General features: G+C 39.6%; 1 protein-coding gene across 5 annotated transcripts in view; it reads left to right on the top strand.

Annotated features, from left to right (window-relative positions):
- The first annotated feature begins 2,800 nt into the window (after nt 1-2,800).
- LOC118845017 (RNA-binding protein 12) overlaps nt 2,801-25,995 on the top strand; it is a 36,120-nt gene continuing 12,925 nt past the window's right edge. The window contains exons 1-3 of one of the 5 annotated variants that reach the window (XM_036753035.1): nt 2,842-3,009; nt 9,114-9,166; nt 11,890-18,184. In XM_036753035.1, coding sequence (XP_036608930.1) covers nt 11,912-14,551 — 2,640 coding nt within the window. In that variant the 5' untranslated portion in view covers nt 2,842-3,009; nt 9,114-9,166; nt 11,890-11,911 and the 3' untranslated portion in view covers nt 14,552-18,184. Of the gene's footprint in view, nt 3,010-9,081; nt 9,167-11,889; nt 18,185-25,995 lie in introns of those variants that run through there. The other 4 variants (XM_036753039.1, XM_036753037.1, XM_036753036.1 and 1 more) reach the window with 4 other exon arrangements.

The following is a 25,995-nucleotide window of genomic DNA, read 5'->3' as shown; positions in this document are numbered from 1 at the left end:
ATCCTACTTTTATAAACTGTATAACCTAGGAAAACTATATAAAAAATAAAGATTGTAAACTAACCGCAACTCTAGCAGAAGAAATGATGAGGGCTATAGCTTCAGAGAAACCTTGTTTGAACTTGTGTGAACTGGGCAAAAAGTGAGGTGAAGAGCAGGAGAACGTTATATAAATAACAACTATGTTTTAGGGATGATCAACTCCGAAACAGGAACTCTGGTCAAAACTATGACTAACCATGATTTCAAAGGACTACATGATGAAAAATGCTACCTTTGTCCTGAGAGGTGATAGACTCAGAATTCAATCTGAGGCATCGATTTTGGACATGGACAATGAGAGAATTTGTTTTGCTTCATGATACGTGTTTCTAACGTGGTTTTTATTTTTCTTGCTCTTTCAAAATGGGGAGAGGGAGATGTGAGGGAAAAAGTGAAGATTTTCATTGATCCAAAAAAAAAAAGAAGAAAATTTAAAAAAAAAGAAAGAAAACAGATCTCCCTTCTTTGATTGGGAGGGCTCTATGGGTAGAATGATATGTGAATTAATTTTCCTGAACTGCTTTTCTTTCTCTTTTTTATTCCTTGTTAGAAAGGATGACTCTGTGGGTAGGGAAGAACAGAGATATATTTGGACAGGGAGGTAATATAAAAATAAAACATTTCAACAAAGTTTGATTTCTAAAAATGATTATTCTTTTCGGTCGGCAAATCTACCTAAAACTGCCATCTACCCCAAATTTCTCTATCTTGTTAACATGATAGTCTTTGTCAAATTCTTTGTCCCAGACTCCACACTTATCTGTGTCATTCACCTCATCAACCTACCATGAGGTCAGTCTTTTATTATCTTTTCTCATGAAGTCTTGATGGCCCCTCATTATGATCTGTCTTTCCAAATATTTATAAACCATCCTTCAAATGACATATTCTTTTTTTTTTCTAAGAACCAAATTTTTCCACTCCCTTCTTCCTTTTTTTTTTTTAAAACAAGACACTTCTGCCGTCGATATCCAATCTGCCAGCACCGCTTCTGTCATTCACTGTGGTTTGTAAAACATTGGTGATAGCAGTTCAATAAGCACTGTCTATCCATATACTCTTCTGGCACCTGGGTATAAAGTTCATCCAGATTTGGCCGCTTGAATCTACTATGGACAATTAGGCACTGCTATCTTACCATTTTCTAATGTAACTTTAGTTTAAACTTTCTGTTGACTCTTTTCAATCAAACTAAGAGTTGAGCAGTTCTGCCTTCCCTCCAGCTTAATACTGTCACATTCATCCTGATCAATAATTTTCTCCTTTTTTTTTTTGGTTGAGGGGAGCAGTGCCAGGCCTAGACTATCCTTGGGCGAATCAGTTAACCTCAGCCTGCCTCAGTTTCCTCATTTGTAAAATGGAGATAATAGCACCCACCTCCTAGGGTTGTTGTGAGGAATAATATTTAGAAAGTACTTAGCACAATGCCTGTCACGTGGTTAATGTCCAATAAATGTTATAGTTATTTTTAAAATTTTCCAAAAAATCCAACGTTGATAAAAAAAAATCTTTTTTTGTGCTTACCATTTATCCCCAATATCAGCTCATTGTGGGGGGGGGAGGCGGAGAGGGGGTTAGGTCCACATATAATGGAAAAATAAGGATGTAGAGAAATGTAAAAGATTTCAACTTAGAAAACTAGCTTTGGATGGGAGTCTAAAGCTGTAGTTGTAAAGATACAGTCTGATATACCAGTTATATAAGGTCCCATGTCAATGAAATGTATCCAAAAGATTTAGGAATGCACTGAGAGTAGACGTCAAGAAGGTGTGTGTTCTTGGCTTAGTTCTGTTGCTTCTGCCTCTAGAATCCCTCCTGAATCTACCACCTCCCCGTCCACACCTCCCTTAACCATCTTAGTCCAGGTACTCCTAGGCATCATGATAACAAACCTCCTAACTGTTCTTTCTGCCTCTTGGCTATACTCTTTCCAATCCAACTTTCACAGTGATGTTCAAGTGATCCTCCGAATAACGTATTTGGAGCCTATAATTCCTTAATTCAAAATTTTCGTTTGGCTTCCCATCGTCTAACAAATAAAGTCCTGAGCCTGGCGATTCAGGGCCAACCGCTTTCTGGCTCCAACCCACTTTTTTCAGTCTAATTTTACAAGCAGCGATCAATCAACAACAGCAAATACCATTTTGCCGCAGGACATTCTGGGTCCTGGTATTAACAAAAACAAAAACGAAACTGCCTTCAAGGAGCAGAGTGGGGCTGGGGGAGGGGGAGAACAGGTACATGAATAAGTACATGCAAAATTAAATACATACTTTGTATATACTATATTTTAATTTTGGGGTGGGAGGGCACTAGAAGAAAGGGATCAGAAAAGGCTTCATGCTGTCGTTGCTTGAGTAGCATTTTGAAGGAAACATTCTAGAAAGCCATGGTGAGGAGCGCATTCCAGGCACTAAGGAGCCCCTAAGCCGGAGATGGACCGATACAAGTGAGGAAGGTCAGTGAGACTAGGATAGGATTTTCCCTCTAGTGCCTGAATATTGCCTGTTTTAGTGTTTCCGCTCTTAGTACAGTGCTTGGCCCATAGTAGGAACTTAATAAATGTTTAATGAATGAATGAATGGATCCTCATATCGGTTTTGAATAGTGCTTTGATCGCTCCAAAATCATCAACGTTATCCCCTTCGCCCAGTGGCGCCTGGAGGATGGAGAGCATCCCAGCCAGGCGTCCAGTGCGCCTGCTCCAGTCGGCCTGAGGCCCCGCCCCCAGAGCGTCGCCCCGCCCCCAACTGGAGCGCGGAGCAGCGCAGCGCGGCGGCGGCCATTTTGTGCAGCAGCGATAGCGGCGGTGGCGGTAGAAGCAGCAGCGGCTGCGACAGTGGCGGCGGCGGCGGCGGCTGCGGGATTCGGGGTCCCCGCTCGGGCTGGGGCTGTCGGCCGCGGGGCGGAGACACTGGCGCGGGGGGTAGCTCGGGTCTGGGCTCGGGCACCGCGCAGCTCTCCCCGGTAAGACTCCCGCAGCCCCAGCGCGGGCGGGCGGGGCTGTGCGGGGCTCGGGCCGCCCCGCCGCGACCGGGGCTCGGCGGGGCTCGGGGCGGGGCCTTCGGAGGCCGCGGAGTCCGCCTCAGCCCCCCACACAAAAGGCCCGGCAGTCGGCCCGCGCCCGCTCCCGCCCGCGCCCCCGCGTTGGAGCCGGGGCCCGGGCCGGGATACTGCCGCGGAGCTGAGGAGAGGGGCCGCAGGGACGACGCCCGCCGCGGCCGGAGTCTCGGGGGAGGGTGCCGGGAGGAAAGCCGCCCCCTTGGGCAGGATCCGGGGAGGGAAGGAGGCAGGCTTGGCGAGGCCGCGCCCGGCCGCGGGAGCTGCGGCGGGGCGGCCACGAGGACCCCTCCCCCCTCCTGGTGGGGGGGCGAGGGTTGTAGGAGGACGCCCCCTGTGGCCGGAGCCGCTGCGGGAGTTTGGAGGGAGGACTTGTTCGGGCGCCTCTATGCACTGGGGCGGGCGTGGGGGCGGGGCACGAGAGGGGCCCAGAGCAGCCGCTCGGAAGGGATGTACTGCCGGCCTGGACGTGGGGGAAATGGGTGGGAGATGCCCTGGAGCCAGGGAGGGTCCCGCTCTGTACTCTGACCTGAAGGAGGCTAGTGTTTTTTGTGTCTGGGAGCTTGCATTGACCTGCGGTGCCGGGGGAGGCCGAGAGTGAGGACTGGTTAGTGGGAGAATGATGGTGTTAAGTAGAGGGTATGTGTGTGTAGAGGAACGAGCACCTGTGCACCGAGTATTAGATGCTAGGTGGTTTGCTGTGTTGGTGACACGGAATTGTCGTGGGGCTGGGCGGGGGCGGGGGGTGTGTGTGTGTGCAGTAACAGGCCTCTCTGCTAGAGTGTGCAGCACCAAACATCATTTGGGGGTTTGCGATGAGGGGATGGGGATAGTATAGGGAGTCCCCTCTATGCGTGACTGCAGGCACTTGATTAAAGATGTGGGCTGTGCTTGCAGGGGATAGTGGAGTCCATTTTTTCTTACTCAGAACATGTGCTTCTATGGAAGGTCTTGTCGGATAGCGTTGCTACCTGATCTGATGGAGCGTTTCCTTTGAAATTTTCTGCCTTTGCTATGGTTTTACAGTTCTGCCTTGCTGCTAGTAAATGGTTTGAAAAGTTAAGTTTGCAAAAAAATTTCGCTACGAATAGTGTTTGAACTTATTGAGTAGTTTAGGGGCTTAATATATTTCAAACTGCTTTCAGCCTGCAAATTTTTGTTACAAGGCTAGAGTTAAAGAAATCTTTCGCTCTTTGGAAACATAGTATGGCCTGGTTTGTGCTTGCCCCTCATTACGGTAGTTCTGGAAGAATGGGGAATTTCGGACGCAGAAAGCAATCATGACTAGGTGTTTTGCTTCCGTTTTTATTTTTTTCTGGCAAAAATACTTTCTGGGAACGTTGAATAGTGATTACATAGAAGTGTGTTATAGGTGGTTTACATATTTGGATTGTAATTATTTGTAACTTAAAATTTTCAGAAAGTGAAATACTTTTGTGTTCATATGGTGACAACGTATTAGGGTTTTTTTTAAACTATGGTGCAGTTTAATTTCAAAGAATCTTTTAATGTCAGTGTTTTTTAAATGCAACATTAAATTTTAATTTCTTTGTTGTGATGTTTATTTTTTGCTTTCTAACACAATTTTTTTAAATCGGGGTAAACATGAAGCTGCAGAAAATTTTCCAAAGCTTTAATTAACTTGAGTATGCTGAGAGCAGGGAATCATGGACTGTTTTATCCGTTCTTTGGCATATTAAGCTTGACGTTTTTATTCCCCTATGTAGAGAATTTGGGGGACCTAGGGACAGGCAAGAGTTTTTGAAGCCTTTGGGTTTTACACGTTGAGTAGGGGAGTTGAGTGACTGGCATCTGAATTAAGTGCTAGCCTTTAAGATTGCTAGTCTGTTCGGTTTCCTTTTGACAAGGTGTAGCTGCACGATCCAATTTAGCTGAATTCTTTAAAGGATTTTTATGTAGGGAGAAGGTAAGTATCAGTGGTGAAAGCAGAATCGACTTAAAGAATGTGAAATTCTAAGTATCTTACAGAGGAAAACTGAATTAATAATTATTTATTTTAGTTTTCTGTGGTCATATCAAATCCTTACATACTTTTCATAGATAAGTATTTTGGTATGCTTTGAATTTAGTACAAATATTCAATGCAGAACACATGAGTTCTTCAAGTTTAAAACTAGCCATCACAGTGAATGGGTCTACCATAGAATTAAAATGTTTCTTAGAAATATATATGAGCTGAAACTTTTTTTAACTCATTTTTTAGTCTCAAAAACTTAATTTTTAAGACCTTGAGTGTCCTTAAAAACAAAAGGTAGTTTGTAGTGCTTTTTGTAGATGGTATAAACATTTAGAAATGCTACTTTTGACAACTGATCTGCTAATGGGAAAGTCAAAAGTTCCTATTAGTGTTGGAAGCTGCTAAAATCCCAGCATAAAATATGACCCATTAAGGGAGACAAAATAAGAGCAGTCAACTAAATTATAATTGTTTTACAATCTCATTGTAATTGTCAAAAATTTTCATATTTACTGATTGTAGCATTTGACCCATTCTCCTTCTCTCTCTCTATGGCTCACTTCATCTTTTTTGGTGTGATTTGGAGTTTGTTTTACTTTTTGTTTCTTTGAGGTCTAATGAGCTTGTTTTGTTTAGTTGTGATGCCTACTGGTTTTGGTGGATGGAAATTGTAGTGCTGAAAGTAATTCGTTTGTTTTTGTTGTGCCTCTTTGTATTAGAGAAAGAATGGAATTGTCAGGTTAAGTAATGGAACTGCAAACTACACACCTCAATAATCTATCTTCTGCCTGTGATTGTGAAGATAAGTCTTTTTTTGTGCTTTTAAAATTCTACAAGAATATATACATTTTTTTTTAAGTTTTATTAGAACACAATGGTGTCAAAACTGAAATAGATGTTGATTTTTCTTAGCTTGTATTTGAAGCAAAAGTGAAATCTACACAATTGAAGTTGTTTTATTTGATGAATTAGCAAGTCATAAATATACTTAATTATTTTTGTTTTAATGTTATTTGAAACTCAGTGTCAGACTTTGGTTTTCCCTTTCCTTTCAACTTTAAAATAATTTGTATTTAGGAGTTAAGTGTTTCTTTGTCTAGCTTTATACACTTCCTCTAAAAATTGAAATCATATTTCAGAACTTCACTAGTATAAGTTTCTCATTTTTAGAGCCCTGAATATATCTGAGAATTGGGATTTAGGACACCAAGGGAATGACTTTGCTTTCCTTGTCCTTTGAGAATATGATGATAGCTCCATGAACAAATCAACTCCTTTTTAACTTCATATTTCAAAGCAAAACAAAAAACAATTTAGGAAATCCTGTTTGGCAAAGACACTTCATTCTTTAAATGATCTCTGATTTCATTGGTGTGGGAATTCTTTACACCAACACAGGTCCTGGCCCATATATATAAGACTTCAATAGTTGCTTATAGCCAACACCCTTTAGCTGACTGATGATGAGCCTTTCTGAACTTAGCCTGGTCCACAATTAAGAGTGGAAGCAGAAATGCTTGGAATATGTGCAAATTCGACAGCTTTTTGCCTGGCAGCTCTAGTAGATCACCAGGGCCAACCTAGACAAAGTTGTGGCCTCTGCAGTTTGTAATCTGGTTTGTGTCTGCCAAATGTCCCTTCCATGCCCGCCTTTCTAAACAGATAGCACTTAAATCACTATCACTTTTGCTTGGTGATGGTTTGACTGATAAATCTGAATGTGTTTCGAAGTATAAAGTTTTACTCGAGTTACATTTATACTTTAAGCTTTTTTATCTTTTTGGTGAAAAGTTTTAACCCTTTAGAGTTTTAGAATGCCAGCCCTGAAAGTGATGCCTAGAGTTTAATGAGTCTAACCTTATAACCAGACTGAGGCCCAGAGAGGTTAAGTGATATGAAAGTCCCACCTTGACTTGTTTGCAATTGACAAGAGACCCAAACTCCTGTCTCCTGATGACTGGTCAGCAATTTCAGGCATCCTTGGCCTGGTGGGAAAGACGTTTGGGATGGGAGTGGGGGGAGGACACATTTTTTTAAATTTGCTCCTAATGGAAAACTTGATTTCGTCTTGGGAGAGGATAATGTGGTCTGCAGGGACAATCCATGCTTGCCTAGCTGAAGCTGCTTAGTTCCTGGGGGTAGAAGACCTTGTATCAGAGACCTCTTCAAGACCTGTAAACACAGGTCTGTTCTTTGCAAAATCAGTCTCCAGTCTTTGGCCTTACCAACTGCTAACTCTGACTACCAGCCATGGCATATATGGTTTCTTTTTTGCTAGTATTTAGTATTTTTATGGTAAACTCTCCCACCCTCTTTGGGCCAAGAACTATCCTTTTGATTCTGTTATTTTTCTCTAGTTAAAAGAATTTTTGACAAGAATGATTTGACAAGAATGGATTTAGCAACATGGAAAATTACCACATAATAAATATGAATAAAATGGTGTTGAAGCTACAGTGGTCTGCATTAGTACCTGCTTGTCATTTCAACCAGTTTACCCAGCATTTCATATTTTTAAGAAATAATTTTCAGTGATCTCATTTAATCACAGTTGCTAACAACTAACTTTTGTCTCTGGACAGTAGAGCCAAATTACAAACTATCAGAAGAAAATACTGATATAGTGTAGACCCATCCTCATTAAGCATTTCCTTCATTTAAGAAGTGCTATTCTATTCAGGGCCTTCTTCTTTTACTATCTTTGTATTTGCTGGCAGAGTTTATTAAATGTAGCTTTTAAAATTTAAGCTTTTTAAGAATTTAATTTGTAATGACTATCAGAAAAAACCAATTAGCATACTATAGAATTAATTCGTGTCCGTGTAACTGCATTTTAAATAACATGTATCTTCCTCATTCATTCTGTGGTATTTACTGAGTTATGTAATTTTTTGTAGTATTTCATATAATATATCCATTAATTGATAATTTATTTGTGTAAGTGGTAAGTTCTTTTAGTTTGTGATGGGATTGTTTAGAATGATGTTGGTAGAGTATTTACTCTTGGATTAGAGTGTAATTAGCTTTTGAAATATTTAAAATATCTTCTATTGTACATCAGTAGTAACAATTGTTAGTTTTACTGTTTTTTTTGTCTTGAATGGTTTTAGGTTAAAAATGAGCATGATAATAGTAAGGCGCGTTATCGCATGGCTTATCGGTCTTCCCAAAGGACTATGTGTCTTAATCACTTGGCTGTAGGTTGCTCGAGTATCGCCATAACACTGATTCAGGAAATGTGAATGAAAGATGCTTCACTTCTAATTATTTTGGGGAGTATTATGAAGTTTTTTGTAGATACTTTGGTAACATCTAGATGTTTTGGGAAAATCAGTTTCCTCAAGGACTTTGAAACTCAATACAATTTTTGTGTTATAAATTCTCAGACCTGAAACTTTTATTGACTTTATGCTTATGGTGTTGGCTTGGTATGTGTGAAAGCAACTGTTGGAAGAGTGGTTACACTAATTTACTAAAATTCAATGGAGTTGACATAATTTGCCTACCAAAGTGATGTTATTCTAAGTTTTAGTATCATGTTTTTATCTAGAATTTAGTGGTAAACTTTAGCGTCTGACCTGGTCTAAGCAATTGGACTATTTTATGGTTAAGGTTTAGTGGATTGTTTTCTTTGTGGACAGAAGGAATCATATTCTTCCTTATACTGCCTCATCCCCAAATCCTTCAATCAGAAAAGCAAATGTCAAGTGTGAAACTAAGCAAAACAAATGTTTTCGTTCTCAATCACTTCTTTTTTTTAGGGCAAATCTGTATAAAAATATTTATTCTTACTGAATACAGACACTAAAACTTGAAAGCACTATTAAGTAGTAAGCGTGTGTGGGTTTTGGCACAGTTCATCTGTTGGATGCTTTCTAGTTGAAGTGCCCAGTGGTGGTTTCAAACTTGAGCCTTCTTAATAGACAGTTCATTGTGAACTGCAAATACTATTTTGTGTGTTTCCTACATTGATTTTTGCCTCCATTTATTCTTTATTGCAGTCTAAAAGTTGGTTTTAATTGGTTGCCCACAGGATTGACTTGGCCTCTGCTACTTGTTAAGAAAATACATCTGTTGTTTTTTCAGGTAAGAGATTTTTGAATTGAAGGTTTGTTTATCTTTTAAGTTAAAACAAGGTAGTTTAAATAACCTTAAGATTTGTGCAATATACAAATTGGTCTGTCTTAAGCTTCTTTTTCTCTTTGGGGGGAAGGGGGGAGGAGGGATGTCTAGGTGCTTTGTTCTGCTGGTGTAGATTCCTTTGGGATCAGATTTGCACTGCTTAGGTCCTGTGTGCCTAAATGCTACATTCCTAAATGTTGTAGAATAAATAGGTGCCCCCCTCCCTCCCCAGTAAGTAGTAGTCTAGATCCATCGAAATGTAGTTGTTTTTGATACTGGTATAAATCTGCAGATTCTTTAGATGAAGAGTCTTTAACCTGGAGCTCGTGGACCTGTTTTTTCAATGTTTTGATGACTATTTTACAATATAATTAATTTCCTTTGTAATCTTATGTATTTTATGTATCTAAAAACATTATTCTGAGAAGGAATCCTTTGGCTTCAGCAGACTGCTGAAGCATCGTGACAACAAAATAAGGATCCCTTGCTCTAGAGCTATTGTGTCATGTATTTTTAAGCCCAAATCCTTTTTATACACAAGGAAACTACAGTTTGGGTGAGGTTAAAGAGTTTGTTCAAGTTCACACTAAGTGGCAGAGCTCTGGCTCTTCCCTTCCTCCTCCCAGACCTAAGAGATGATTGTTTTTTTTCTTGTGTTGAAGGCTTAGCAGGGAAATTTTGTGTTCTCTAGACTTCAGAATTATTCTGGTTGTAGTCCCAGTCCTTCAGCAACAACCTGTTTCAACACAAAGGTTTTTGCAGAGAAATCTCCTGTGGCATGTGTTCATTAGCATATTTTTGCCTTGTACAGACTTTCACTAGGTTCCCACCTTCAGCAGGAAAAGACTTGTACAGTACTTGCTTTTGGATGGCACTAAGCCCTGTTTGGTTTGTGTGTCGTGTTTTTGGGGCCACATTGAGCTACTCTCATGTACCTGTACCCAGTGCAAGCTAACTTATTTCACTCAGTTGGTATTTTTGATACTTGGGTTATTCATACTATGTCCTGTATTGGCTAAAGCCCTTCCTTTCTTCCCATCATCCTTTATCCTTTTCCCATCAAATTTTTTAGGTTGTTTTATATTTTATTGCAGGGTCTATAAAATACAAAACCAAAAGAGTACTATTTTCCTTTTATGTAGTAATCATTATAATGAAGAAGCTCATTATGGTGTCTTGTGCCTAGTCAGTATTCAGGAAATTGATTATAAATAGTACTGTTGATAGATAGAATCATGGAATTTTAAAGCTCAAGGGATCTTAGAAGAAAGCATCTAGCCCAGTAAGGAAAAGAACTCAGAGAGGTTAAGTGAGTTGGCCTGGAGTCACACAGCTAATTTAAGAGGCATATTATATTTGAGTTGTACTTTTATAGCTAGAGTGATCTACATAAAATTACTGAGTTTAAAAACTTTGATATTTCTTATCTTTAGAATAAAGGTGATATTGATGATAAAAGTTAATTGCAAATTAATATTATCCTGTCACAGGCATAGAAACATTTATCACTTTGCACATTGCTACCCCTATATTTACTGTTATAAAACCAGTGTTTCCGACGTTTGGAATCTGAAGTACCAAAACTTGGAATGTAAAATGCTTATTGGAGACTAACTTTCCCCTTTCTGGCCTTGCACCTTTAATTAAAAAATAAAAAGTACAGTAGAGCCCTGCTACCATGTAAAGCTACCTCTGAGTTCTATAGGTTCTCCATAATTATGCTATCCCAATAATAGCTTATTTAGATCCTCCTTTCCTTTTCCCATCAAGAGTCATTCTGAGAGGACATAGTAGAAACAGATCCCTCCAAAGTAAAATCCACCCCCTCCCCAAAGAACCCACAATATTCAGAATTCTTTTTTGTGGAGGGGATTGGGATGGGTGATTGGACCCGTGGTTTAACCAAAATCATTTTCAGTGACTAGCATTGTAGCAGGGTTCTCCTGGAAAAATGTTTTAGATGTTGAATTTCTGTAGAAATCAGGAGTGCTAGGATTAAATACATTTATTGTCATCTCTTTGGGGTTCTTTAATTTATTTTAACATTGAGTAAAATACTACTTAGTTACACTGACTATAGTTCTGAACAGATTGAGCAGAGAACTAACTTATAACTAGTTCTCACTTAAAATTTGAGTAATTCACTCTGTTAAGAACCATTTGTAATCAGTACTATATAGTTCCTCGGTTCTCTTTACTTTTAGATTTTAGGAGTTGCGGTTATGCAAAATGTCTTAATAGTCCCAAGAAGTTGCCAGGTTTGTAAGGAGGGCAGTAAGCTGTATTTTCGGTGGTGCATTATTTAAAGGTTATTCCCATGGTTGTTAAAGGGTCATTCCCAAGGTGAATTATATGTTTCCTTAAATGTCACTAAATAATTGGTAGTCTGTATGATAAAATTGCTGCTTCCTATTGTTTTTGTTCTGATACTTTTGGGTCTTTGGACTGAACTTTTAATCTGTGTTTCTACAATGTATTTTGGAAGTTGAAATTGGTGGATTTAATTGTTAAATACATAGCTTTCCCTTTTTAGAAAGTAAAAAAAATTAGAATCTATATTAACACTTAATTGTGTTAGCTTGAGGAGATGTTTGAGTGCCTAATATGGTAGATGGTGATTCTACTAGCTAAATAAATGGTATGACAAACAGTAGTCTGACATAGCCGTTGCCTTTTTTCATCTGCAGGTGTGTGTTATTTCAGCGCAGCATGGCTGTGGTCATCCGTTTGCAAGGTCTCCCAATTGTGGCGGGGACCATGGACATTCGCCACTTCTTCTCTGGATTGACCATCCCTGATGGGGGCGTGCATATTGTAGGGGGTGAACTGGGTGAGGCTTTCATCGTTTTTGCCACTGATGAAGATGCAAGGCTTGGTATGATGCGCACAGGTGGTACTATTAAAGGGTCAAAAGTAACACTATTGTTGAGTAGTAAAACTGAAATGCAAAATATGATTGAACTCAGTCGTAGGCGTTTTGAAACTGCCAACTTAGATATGCCACCAGCAAATGCTAGCCGATCAGGACCACCTCCTAGTTCAGGCATGAGTGGCAGGGTAAATTTACCTACCACAGTTCCCAATTTTAATAATCCTTCTCCCAGTGTGGTTACTGCAGCCACGTCTGTGCATGAAAGCAACAAAAACATCCCTACATTCTCCACAGCCAACATAGGAACAGCCCCTCCAAATATCGGGGCTTCTTTTGGGAGCCCAACATTTAGTTCAACTCTGCCTAGCACAGCATCTTCCATGAGCACAGTCCCACCTCCCCCCATTCCTCCAATACCAGCAATGCCCTCGTTGCCACCAATGCCATCTATTCCTCCGATACCTGTTCCTCCTCCTGTACCTACACTGCCTCCTGTGCCTCCCGTACCCCCAATACCTCCTGTTCCTCCAGTGCCACCCATGAGCCCTATGCCACCTCTGTCAGGAATGCCTCCTTTGAATCCACCACCAGTGGCACCCCTACCTACTGGGATGAATGGATCTGGAACAGCACTGAATCTGAACAGTAACCTGAACCCAATGTTTCTGGGTCCTTTGAATCCTGTTAATCCTATTCAAATGAACTCTCAAAGTAGTCTGAAGCCACTTCCCATCAATCCTGATGATCTGTATGTCAGTGTCCATGGAATGCCCTTTTCTGCAATGGAAACTGATGTCAAAGACTTTTTCCATGGGCTTCGTGTAGATGCAGTGCATTTGTTGAAAGATCATGTAGGCCGAAATAATGGGAATGGATTAGTTAAGTTTTTCTCCCCTCAAGATACATTTGAAGCACTGAAAAGAAACAGAATGCTGATGATTCAACGCTATGTTGAAGTCAGCCCGGCCACAGAAAGACAGTGGGTAGCTGCTGGAGGCCATATCACTTTCAAGCAGAGCATGGGACCTTCTGGACAGACACACCCCCCTCCTCAGACACTCGTCAGGTCAAAGTCGCCTAGTGGGCAGAAAAGGTCAAGATCGAGATCTCCACATGAGCCTGGTTTTTGTGTGTATTTGAAAGGTCTACCCTTTGAAGCAGAAAACAAACATGTCATTGATTTCTTTAAAAAGCTAGATATTGTGGAAGATAGTATTTATATTGCTTATGGACCCAATGGGAAAGCAACAGGTGAAGGTTTTGTAGAATTCAGGAGTGAGTCTGATTATAAGGCAGCTTTGTGTCGTCATAAGCAATACATGGGGAATCGGTTTATTCAGGTTCACCCAATAACTAAAAAGGGAATGTTAGAAAAGATAGACATGATTCGGAAGAGGCTACAGAACTTCAGTTATGATCAGAGGGAGATTATTTTAAATACTGAGGCAGATAGCTCACCAAAATTATGTGCACATATATCAAATATTCCATTCAACATTACCAAGATGGATATTCTACAGTTCCTAGAGGAAATTCCAGTGGATGAAAATGCTGTACATATTCTCGTTGATAACACTGGGCAAGGGTTAGGACAGGCGTTGGTTCAGTTTAAAACTGAAGATGATGCACATAAGGCTGAACGCTTACACCGTAAAAAACTTAATGGGAGAGAAGCTTTATTGCATGTAATTACCCTAGAAGACATGAGGGAGATTGAAAAAAATCCTCCATCTCAAGTGAAAAAGGGGTTAAAAATTCCATTGCCAGGTAATGCCACAGTACCAGGAATGCCAAATGCTGGAGGTGATGAGCATGCTTTCCTGACTGTAGGCTCAAAAGAAGCAAACAATGGCCCTCCATTTAATTTTCCTAGTAACTTTAGTGGGTCAAATGCCTTTGGCCCACCACTTCCACCCCCAGGATTAGGAGGGGCCTTTGGAGATGCCCGACCTGGAATACCTTCTGTTGGAAATAGTGGTCTGCCTGGTTTAGGTATTGATGTTCAGGGTTTTGGAACTGGTCCCAATAATTTAAGTGGACCATCAGCTTTTGGAGGAGCCCCTCAGAATTTTGGAAATGGACCTGGTGCTTTGAGTGGCCCCCCAAGTTTTGGAGGTGGTCCCCCAGGTCTTGGTAGTACTGCTGGACATTTGAGTGGGCCACCAAACTTTGGTCCTGGCCCTGGAGCGCTCCATATTGGGGGACCCCCTGGATTTGGAACTACTTCTGGAAAGCCAGGTCCAACAGTTATTAAAGTTCAAAATATGCCCTTCACTGTCTCTGTTGATGAAATTTTAGATTTCTTTTATGGCTATCAAGTGATCCCAGGCTCAGTGTGTTTAAAATACAATGAAAAAGGCATGCCCACTGGTGAAGCAATGGTTGCATTTGAGTCTCGTGATGAAGCCATGGCAGCTGTTGTTGATCTAAATGACAGACCTATAGGCTCAAGAAAAGTCAAACTTGTATTAGGGTAGCTGTTCATGTAAACTGTTCGTAGGCTAGATCTTCATAGTGCTGTGATTAATGCATCAAGATTGTTTTCCTAGTATTTCCAGGTTAGAACCTGTGGATTGTTTAAATTGCAAATAGATTGGTTTCAATAAGTCTGAGAGAGCACTGGTTGACTGTTTACAGAATTGCTGCAAGGATAAATGTTGCTGTATGTTCCAGTAGAGCTGTATGGGGAGAACAGAAAAATAATTTTGGCTCACCTTTAGAGAAACCATTTGTTAAAACTCAAATGACCACATGATGCTTATCAAGGAGTCTAGATTGGTTTTATACCATTTGGGATGAAGAAAATAGAAATGTATTAAGATTAAGTCAGCAAAGCTCTTGATGGGTGCTATTGCAAGCCATTGTAAAATAGAAGTTGGCTATTAGATTTTTTTTTTTGGTTCAAAGCTGGACAGATTTGCTTTGTTATAGGGTCAAAGCTTTGTCTAAAGTCCTAATTTTCTTTTTGCAACTGAATAAAATCTCTGTGTATACAGATTCATTGTATGTACCTTTATTGCTTCTCAAAGGTTATCGATGTATAGACAGTTGTGTGTTTAGAAAGTTGCTGCTTTATTTGCCTAATTGACTCTAATGTAATGAGCAGAACTGTTTTATGAAAATTCAAACCAAGTTTATGTTTATAACCTTGAACACAGATTCCCATTGTCACAGTTACAATTGCGTGGAATAAGACTTTTGCCACAGAAATAAGTGTCCCAGCCCCCTAGAGCAATTTTGGCTTGACTATCAAGTCTTAAATTAGTCAGTTTAAAATTGTCCATTTTCTTTGATAGAGCATCAACAACAGAAAAACTTTGTAATCAATGTTTAAGATGCTTGATTTGTTTTGAACTTGTAGCTAGCTGAGATGGACTAATGGTGCTGATATATGTTCCTTCTGACTCATTTATGTAAAATTCTGGCCCATAAGAGAACTTAAGGGACTAGATGAGGGGTCCTTTTAAAAAGAATAAGCATTATATAGAGAGTCAAAATTAAGTCAATCAATGTCAGCAGTAATTCATTAGAAGAATTGCTTGATAAGCTGGTCCATAGATTGACAAGTAGTTTTTGCTTGAATTCTATTTTAGAAGCTTTTATTTTTGCAGTTGTTTGATCAGGAATCTAACAATTAGTATGTCTTCATACAGACAAACTACAGCTGCCAGAGGGGAACAGGATCCCCTAGGGTTCCTTGCCTTCCGTTCCTTTCCATTGGGAGCTAGGGCACTCTGAGGCAAAAACAAACAAAAAAAAAAACCAAAAACTAAATGGAGCTCAGTTAACAAAGAGTCCTCGCCACTGAAATGCCTGGGAGCACCTTGGTCACCACTGCCCCAGAAGGCACCTTTATGGCCTCTGCCTTCCTTCCTTCACAACTTATCTAAGAACCCTGGCAGAGGTGTTATATTACTGTATAGTGTAATAGCCTTAATGGAGAATGGGAGGTTGGAGAGATCATGAGAAACAAAATTTATTTGTCTCTTACAGGGCACTTGTGTCTTGATTTGAAAAGTCCCCAGCATTCCTTGCAAATCAGTGTGCTTAAACAGCAGCCTTGAAAAGAATTGTTTTCCACACAAAATAGTGCCTTTTTGGTGTTGCATGTCAGTGGTAGTACTGAAATAAAGTGTGGTGTGATTTAGAGATACAAGTGGCAACAGTTTTATTCATGTGACCATTAAGAGTTTTGAAAGCCTGTTCAACACTACATTCTTAGCAGATTTGACAGCACAGGATTTTTGTTCAGGGAAGGGGTTGTACAGACTTGTATTCCAATCAAGAGGTGACTGCTTTGTGGATCTTCTGGTAATTCACAAGTACAAATTTGCTTTGACTGATCATTAGGTGTTGCCTCCTCAACTTAAAAAAGCAATATGATGGTTGTATATACTGTTCAATTTAAGCCTCTGTTAAGTGATTGTATTTCATTCTGAAGACGAAGTATAAAACGTCAACAAACCATTTTGGAGTCTTGTTTCAACAGCAAATCCCCTTCTCCTCCTATTGGAATGTTGACTATTTTCAATGCCAGAAACATAGGTTATTTGAAATAGGAGATGAAAAATGGGTCTTTATGCTTATTTTTTCAAATTTATTTTGGTTCTGTGTTCTTAACATTTATTTGATTAAATGTTTTACACCTTATTGTAGCTACTTGGTTATTTTGACTTGTTTTTACACTTCAGATTAAAAATACTAAAAAGGAAAACCTGGTTTCATTATTCATGAAATTAAATAAATAGTGGAAACTGGAGAAATCTCTCTAAAGTTTGGTTGAATCACAACATTACTTTTTTTGTTGTGAAATGTAATTAAATGCCTGCATTCTGGAATTTGATTTTTCTGTATCTGAGATTTTTTTAAAAAATTAATAATAGAGCTAACTGCTAAGCATTTTGTTTGTCTTGTTTTGGGCATTAGAGTTTCAGTAAAACGTCTCTAAAATGTGTTCTGTGAAACTGTTCATACATCTTTTCCTGCGGATTTTCTAATGAAGTAGGTTTGTGTTGGAAATGGTTTTACATTATTTCCTTTGATTTTTGTCATAAGTTTTGTATGGTATGAAGGCTTTGTAAAGCTTTTCTCAAAGCTGTGTGCATTTGTAAACACTATCATGATATTTTCAAATTTCTGTGTAACTTTTATTTTAGTGTTGTATTTAGTGAATTGAAGAGAATCTTTCTCATTAGGTTTGACTTTTTTCTGCATCTGGTTAATTAGTTGGTGCGTTTATTTCCTTTTGCTTTAAAGGGGTTAGTGACATTTGTGTAAAATGTATTTCTGAATACGCCAATCTGTAAATTTTACAGAACTGTTAGGGAAACATTTGCTCACATGCAGAATTTGGATTTTTGTTTTGTATACACCCTGTAGTTGTACATAATCATTAGTGACTTTTTTCTTTCTTTTTCAGTATAACACAGTATTAAAACATAGTCGATAGCTTTTTACTGCCGGTTGTCAGGACATCTATAATAAAAATTCCACTTGCAGATTTTTTTCTTCAAGATTCAGAGAAAAATTCAAGGTAGTAGTGCCATTCTTTACTTAGTCTATTGCATGGAAATCTAGGTCCGTATTTAAAAAAAAAAACTTCACATTTATATATTGAGAAATACTGGCCCATTCTGTGGAGTTTTATACTTCAGATTAAATTAGGGATGCATCCCATCCCTAGCTGGCTTCTTCCGTTCTTTAGTTGGACCCCAGCACTGCTCATACTACTTGGTATTAGAGAAGTGCTTGGTTAAGGAGTGAAGAAAACACCCTAAAGTTGACTCCAGTGGAGTAAGATGTTATCCTTAAAGGGGGTAGCTTTCCTGAATGAAACTAGTTATGAGATTCTTTTGAACAACATTCCAACAGTAGCCACTTTATGCTCTAAGCTATTTCCATTCCTTGAAAAATTCTCCTACGTTTAAGCTGTCATGTTGGTGGTTCTACAAGAATTTAAACTGGTAAGAAACCAAATGCTTGATCAAATGGCTTCTTCTTGACATGGCCACAGCATTATTTGCAGGTGCTGCCTCAGTACTGCTCAACAGAGCTTTGTTTATAAAGATGAAGTCTTAAATACTGTTCAATAAACTTATCACAAAATAAAACAGGCTGATGCTTTTAATGCTTCAACTGGACAAGAGTTCTTTATTGAGCTTCAAGAAGTAACATTGTTATGGGGAATTATGACATTTGTTCTTAAACATTACTACCAGGTATTTTTTTTAAAGTGTCCTGACAATGCCACGGATGGAGGTTGGAGAGTTGAAGGCAGAATGATCTCTGGGGCAGACATTTGTTGTTTATGTTTCTGCTTATGAAGTAAGGAAAGAAGAGGATGTCTGGACTGCAGGGAAGAAACAGGATTACATGTTAAATTCCATTACAAGGAACATCATGGCTTTTTCACTTTTCATTGTAGCAGAATCTAGTAGTAATATTTATACTGCTAAATGTCAAAATTGGGAGGGTTAGGGAAGAAAGAACTGATAGAGGCTAAGCTAGCTTCTCTTTCCATGGAAGGAATCCTGAAAGGTGTAGGAACTAGCTGATACATACAGAAGTGTTTTGACCGTTGTAAAGAAAAGTGAAAGAAACCTCAAAGGCACACTCATGAACACACCTTCACTCACTGACCTCTGAAGCTGGATCTTTCAGTATGTGTGTTGCTTTGGTGGGTGGTTTGGGGAGTATTTTCTGGCAGCAGGCTGTTTTTTTGAAGGGAGTTTAAAAAAGGTATAATGTGTTCTCAAACTTGGAAGGAAGGCAAAAGTTCTGGGAAGAATTGGGCTTTCTTCTTTTTACCCTCCCCAGCTTCCTATAACTTTCATGATGAATTAGCAAGTGAAAAGGTTCTTTAAAAAGTACACAATTGGATTTTTTTAAAACAGGAATTACAGAAAATATTTGTATTGGGTTATTCCTTGTAACCAGATCAAAATACAATTATGTAGAAGTGAAATTGTCCTAGTGGATTTTTCTTTAATAATTGCAGAATAGTTTAACTCTTTTTCTCCTTTTTGAATATCTGGTTCTTTTTGAACTGATGTGAATGGTATATCTTCTAAGTAATGAATCTATATAGTCCAGCTGAGTGGTTGATTTTAAATGCTTGAGCTATGATTGAGAGTGTGAAATTACCAGTAAATACAGCTTCCATAGGTCTTCCTTAAAATAAAGAGTCACCATCCTGAAAGGACATTTCTTTTTAGGAAGCAAACTATATGACCTAGTGCCATTCAGGAGGTAACTGGAATTCATTTGTGCATGGTAGTCATTTAGCAAGCTCTTTGTCAGGTTTATTTATCTAGCTGCTTGTGCAGTATTCTTCCCTGTGTTCCCCATTCCCAACAAATGGTCAGCTAATGTTAGGGTTCTCTTTTCTTTCTCCTTTAAAAAAAAATTATGAAATCTGTAGTATGTAGTAGAACCTGCACTTGTGGCTATCTTATTTTCTTCAATAAAGGATTACATGAAAGAATGAAGTGTGGGAGAGAACAGGTTTAGTATAAAGATCTAATTGAAGTACACTGGTTAGTAAATTTACAATTCTTACTCTGATGCTGTATGGACCAGTCTGCGGCACTACAATATGAATATGTTGATCTTCTGGTGGTTGGTGACTGCTCAGGTAAATTTTAATCATTTAATACATACTTATTGTGTTTAAACCAGCCCTTTGAATGTTGTTTTACAAAAGAGCCTCATTAAAAAGGCTTGGAATGTAGCTTTTCTCCAGAGGCCCAGAAACAGCATTTAACACAAGATGTCTTCGTGGGTTTGGGTCTACTCTGTGGTATCTGGAAAGGACTGAAAGGGGTCCCCTCATAGGCATTCTAGTCCCAGGGAACAGGAAACAAATAATATTAAGGAAAATGGAACCCTTACATCAGAAATTTTTGGAGCTCTTGCAAAGACAAAGCCACACCCCTCGTTTTGAAGGGGGTGGAGCAATGGCTACTCCAGCTGAAAACAAAACAGCATCTCTGAAAGACCCAAGGCGCTGAAAGTAAAGTTGTCAGGGGGAGGCAGTTTGTATGATGGGAAGAGTATTCTAAGTTTGCAAGTCACTTTACCACAGTTTACTTTTGCCTCAGTTTCCTTGTCCATAAAGTGATGTGGTTGGACCTGATGTCTAAATTCCCTTCCAGCATGAAATCTGATGATAATATGAGTGGCAGAGCTAGCACCATTCCATGTTACACAAGAATAGCTTACCTTTTCTTGTTAGAAGCATGCAAAATAATTTTCTTTATCCTACCTTAACTACCTGTTGAAATTTTAGGGTAGGTTGAGAAGAAACTGAGAGAACAATATAAGATAGGAAACACTTGTGGAAGAAGCTAAGGTGATGGTAAGAAGTGAGCTTCCAGTGAGCAGCATCCAGTAGCTCTGGTGCCATTTAATGTCCCTTGGTGCCATTCTATCACATGCCTGACACATGTTATTTTTCTTCTATTGTCCATTGCCCTATCCTTCCAAATTCTCCATCACATACTTTAGGTCTGTAAGATCACAAAATGGAGTCCCAAAGTTGGAAGGAACCTAGTCCAACATATACCTAACAACATTAGTCTCATGAGCCACACCTAATTCACAATTAAAACTAGCTTGTTCATTATTATTCTGTGACTCGGAAAAAGGTTGAGATCTTACTCAGAACCTTCTGTTTGCTTGATTTTGTGCTTGGTCACCTAGTAGGTAAAATTTGCTATTCACTTTCTTTACTACTGCTCCTGTTTGGTCGTTGGTGCTTTTGTGTCTTAGTTTTTCTGGACAAAAATTTTAGGATTGGGGATGGCTTTTAAAATTATTACTTAGCATAGTATACGCTTTGGCCAAGGGGTGAGGGGGTGAACTTGAATTATTCCCAATAAAAGGTATTATGAATCTTCTTGGGGGTTCCTGAAACCCTTAAGGGATATGCAGGACAAACCTTGGAACTGGTTACTGCTTCTATGACAATAAGAGAAATGTTCATGGTTTACCACTTTGAGTCAGGGTTTTAGTTAAGTTGGGAAAGTTTTAATACAAATGAAGTTTGGGGTCAGGGTGGTGGAGGTGGGTGTGGAGCTTAAGTTGGAGAAAATGACAAATAGAATGCTAGAATGCTAAAACAAACATTAGAGGTTGTGTAAGGCCAGTACTCTTGGAAGAAAAGAATAGTGCTTCACTTGCCTTCTTAATCACAGCCACTGCTCTTGGAACTAAATGTCCCTAGTAAGTACCTCTTCTCCATCACCCATGTTGGTTTAATATGTTACAGTGACTCATTTTGTCTATGACAGCATAGCCAAGCAAAGGCTCAAAGTAAGTTTATTGGTCTTCATGTATGTCCCACAAAATGATTTGGGGATTAGCATCAGTGAGGTTTTGCCCAATCCACATCTGGTGGTGAACACCTTGGTTTCCAAGACACCTGAGAAGACTATAAACAGATTTGTTTTAGCTTTCCGGTTTTCCATTTTTGTGCCTTCCAAGTGGCTTTAAAGCTCTTCAGGGCTCCGACTTCATTATACCAGTCTCCAGCAAGCATTGACTCGAACACTTGTGGATTTAGCACTGCCAGTCACACTGAAGGAAGGGTATAGTACAAGAAAGGTATATTAGTTGGAAGATGAACTTTAGAAAGCCATGTAAGCAAATTGTAGGTTAAAGGGATACTGACAAAAAGGAAAAGCTGGCTTTTCTACTGTGTGACACAAGGGGGCTGTGGGTTGAAAAATTGCTGCTCAAAGTCACAGGGATAAGATTTGAAAAGGAGAACAAAGACCCTAGGTGGATCTGAAGGGTTGCCATGCCCCATTTGGAAAAACAGACTGTTAGGGTACTGTAAGGTTAGAAAAATGTGTAATGTACATATTAAGAGCTTGAAGTATAGTTGGAGAGATTGAGAACATACCACATTACAAGGTTTTGAAGACCAGTTTCATGAACATCACACCCACAGAGGAATGAAGTATGCCTTTTCAGATCAACAAGCTTGTGGTTGAATGTTAGTAGTAGATTATGTGGGCCCTAACATTTTAGGCAGTTTTGAAGGTAGAGGCAAGAGATGGGGATCTTTTGGTCTTTGGAGATAATCTGATAACTACAAGGTGCCATCATAGTTAAGGAAGTCCTACCCCAATTAATTTCAAAGGCTACATATGCAGGCTGTTCATATTACTTATAGGCTTCAAGAGATAGCTTGTGAATCTGATAAAGCAATTAATGCTGTACTACGACCCCATATGGGTTCACGACAAAAAGTTTTAAGAAGACCTGCTGTAGACAACATTTGGTGCTCTGCTCCAAATCTGCTCTTTATAGAACTTCCTTGCCTTTTGATGTTGGTTTTCTCACTTCTCTTTTGACCTTTTGCTTTTCCTTTGACTTTCTTTTTTGGCTGGCTCTCGGCAATATCAGCCATTCCTGGAGGAGTGTTCCAGCCATGAGCACCCATTTGCTGATCCTTTCAAAGAGGTTCCCAAATTTATTTGGGCTACTGACCTCTTTCAAAAAAATTACTTAGCCCATCCCTTCCCCCTTGGTTTACGCTAATCCTTATTTTTATTCAACACCCCCAAATTGCGCCTGAGGCTACTACCACCCCTCTGGATCGCTCGAGCGCAGATGCTGTATCCCCCATTTTGGGAACCTATGTGTCTGCTGGGGTGATCAGGGTGCAGTTTGTTCTGTTGCTAATGACAATGCAACACTTTCCTAAAGCACCCTCCCCTCTCACTCCCTGTCTCTCCCAACAGAAATTACAAACAGGTGTCTTATATATGAATTCTGAGATCTACTCTAGGATCCTTCATTTGCTTCCTGAGGCTGCTTAAAGTGACTAGAAGCAGCATGATATAGTGAAAAAGCCCAGGATTTTTAGGCAGGAGATACAGGTTTGTGTCCCAGCTCTTGTTATTTGTTATCTGTATGATTTTGAAGCCAACAAAGGGAAATAATTGACCCAATCTCCTTATCTCTAAAAGGAGGCTGAACTTAGAAGGTCCCTAGCATTCTTTTCCAGCTAGAGTTGTATGCATTCATTTGATTAAAAAATTAACACTCACATTAGAAGCCAGTAGGTAGGTTGCATTTTATTTGCCCAGAGTTTTGCGTGTCCCTCTGGTGCTTACTAGCATAGTTAGGTAAACCAAGACATTGGTACAGACAGAGGGGACAGAAAGGCAGCATTTAGGAAACATAAAGCAGAATTTATGAGGAAAGTGATAAGTGATCCAGCAGATGTGGGTAGAGTTCACAAGAGGTTTGCCGAAAGAGGGAGTCATTTATAACCTTCCTTTTAGAGGAATCCTACAAGGAGTCCTTTAATGAAAGGAAAAATCACTCCTTGATTTCTTTTGTTTGACTCCAGCAAGGTTCCCTTTTAATGGGAGTTTTAGGTCAATAAGGAATTGCAACTTATTAGCCCATTTAAAATTTTTTTAAAAATCTAATTAGCCCGTTCAGATTATTTATAGGGTGATTTTCAGCCTATAAAACTCATTCCGATTGATAAGTGATGGATGAAAATCGGAAAAAACAAAGGGACAGTGCTATTCACTTTTTTTTTTTTGTGAAAGCCAAAACCCTAAACTCCTCTGGACTCCATGGTTTTTTCGTCTGTAAAATGAAAGTTTCAGGTAGATTTCCCATCTGGTTCTCAGAAGTCTTGGGTTAAGCTAGGCTGGCCCAGGGATTTAACCCTGCAACATATTTAGTCTATCCCTGGAACTTACTGGTGTGGAGAGATGAGATGCCTGCCTTCTGACTTTTTGCCTTGGTCATTCCTATGTGTACAGTATGTATTATGGGATAGTTTCCCATAGTTCAGCTTGAAGACTTGTCCAGGAAAAAGAAGGTACACTTTCCAACTTTCAAATATTTAAAACATTTGTATCTTCAAATTATATTTATTGGAAATCTAGTTCCAAGTATAAGATTCAGGTCATTTTGTATCTTTTATTGGGGGAACAATCTCTGGTGTGTTTTTTTGGAGAGGAGGAACAGTTCTCAACCAATCTTGAAGAGTCTGGCCCTTACCAGCATGATTTTGACTTTCAGACCCCTACCTGAAAGCATTCGAGGGAGGGAAGGAGAAGAAAGGCCTAATACATGAATCTGTATGTTAAGAGAGAAGAGCCTGTGATTATAATTTCTGATCCGTCCCTGATTCTGACCCAATGAGACAGCCATTTCCCCCATGGCAGTTCATCCTGGGTAAGATTGGATGAAAGTATGGGCCCTGACTTTTTTTTTCCTCTCTTAATTTCACCACTTTCAGCCCATAGAAGCCTTTGTAGTTATTTTAGGAGAGTCAGGAAAAGAGTCTGAATCTTTCTATAGTCACTGTCAGTTTCAAACACCAGCTAGGTCCTGGGCACTGTGATGGGCATCAGGTTACATGAACAGAGGAAAACGCCCCTGCCATCATGGAACTCTCACTATCTGCTATGTAGGAGGGCACTGTTTGGAACTATCAGGGACTGGGGGGGCTGGGGGTTGGTGGGGAGTCATACAAAGAGGGAGGGATTGTATTTCCTTGTTGGAGAGAGTTGGTGTGTGGCCTCAGTAGTTCCAGAAATGCCCTTGGCTTATTGGGAAAGTAGTGCTGCCACTCCATGCTCTAGCTCCTTGCACTTCCTGGTGTCTATATACCAGTCATTCATTGTAGCGTGTTCTCTGTTTTACAAAGTCTTATTCCCCTGCTGCTACATCATCCTTTGTTATTGTGTAGGTTGTATACTATTGTGGCGGTGAGTGTACAGGGATGGGGTATAGTTAGACACCAGGTGGAGGAAGGAAACTCTAACTTATTCTGTCATTTGGGGGGGGGGGGCTATGGAAATAGGGCGCTAGGGTGCAAAGGACAGGTTACAGTGATGACCTGTACTTAAAAAGCTTTTCATTGAATCAGTACTGAATGAAATCTGATTGGGACTCTGAGAAAAAGAGTGGGGCATCCTCTTTGCTGAACATTGATTGACTGGATCTCAGTGCAGGAGATGTCCCTAGAAAGAGGAAGCATATACCCCACCCCGAGACACTTCTCATGATGGAGAAAGTCTCGGTCCTATAGCACCTCCCTGTCCATTGGGGGATCGATCTATCTGTCTGTCTGGATCTGTCTGTCTGTCTATCTGTAATCTATCATTGCCCAAACCTTAGGGAACTCTGGGTCAGTGAGTAGTAAGTGTTGTAGCACTGTTCTGGCCAATGTCATGAACCCTTTTGATAGTCTGGTGAAGGCCCTGGACTCTCAGAATAAAGTTTTTAAATGCATAAAAGAAAATACATAGGATTACCAAGGGAACCAATTATATTGAAATACAGTTTTATGTTCATGAACCTTAGGTGAAGAACCACTATGTAGGCTGTAGGAGTTCTGAGGAAAGAAAAATTGATAGAGTTTTACCAATCCTGGGGAAGATGCAAAGATTTAAATAAGATGTGGTCCCTTCATAGCTCCAGATGCCTAGAACTAGTTTTGTGAGGATCAGTCCTAACTTTCAGAACCTCCAGTTATTTTACTTTCATCAGAAATCATGATTGAACTTCAATCTGTATGCTAGGCTAGGAGTTGGAGAATTTGGAAGAGAGAAAAGATATACTAAGTGCCCCTGGGAGGAGCAGTATAATGGAGAAGAGCACCTTTGGTAGTTCGTTCCCTGAGGAAGACAATACAGGAACTGAAGAACCAAACAACATGTCATTTGCCATGGTAAAAAAAAAAAATCCTGAAACACTTAACTGTAAAATTGTTTGATGATAACATTTCCAAGGCTGGCCACTAAACGACTCACTTTTTTCCCCCCAAGCTAAGTAGAACATTTCACACATCACCTTTCCAATTTGACAGAATCAGTAAAGATCTACTTGATTTCTTGTAATGGAGTTTGATTAGCAAATAAACATAGTGAAGACTAGCAGTGTT

This window comes from Trichosurus vulpecula, chromosome 3, assembly GCF_011100635.1.
Source record: "Trichosurus vulpecula isolate mTriVul1 chromosome 3, mTriVul1.pri, whole genome shotgun sequence".
Lineage (NCBI taxonomy): Eukaryota > Metazoa > Chordata > Mammalia > Diprotodontia > Phalangeridae > Trichosurus > Trichosurus vulpecula.
Note: the sequence above shows the minus strand (reverse complement) of the source record. Positions and strands in the feature narration are given on the sequence as shown.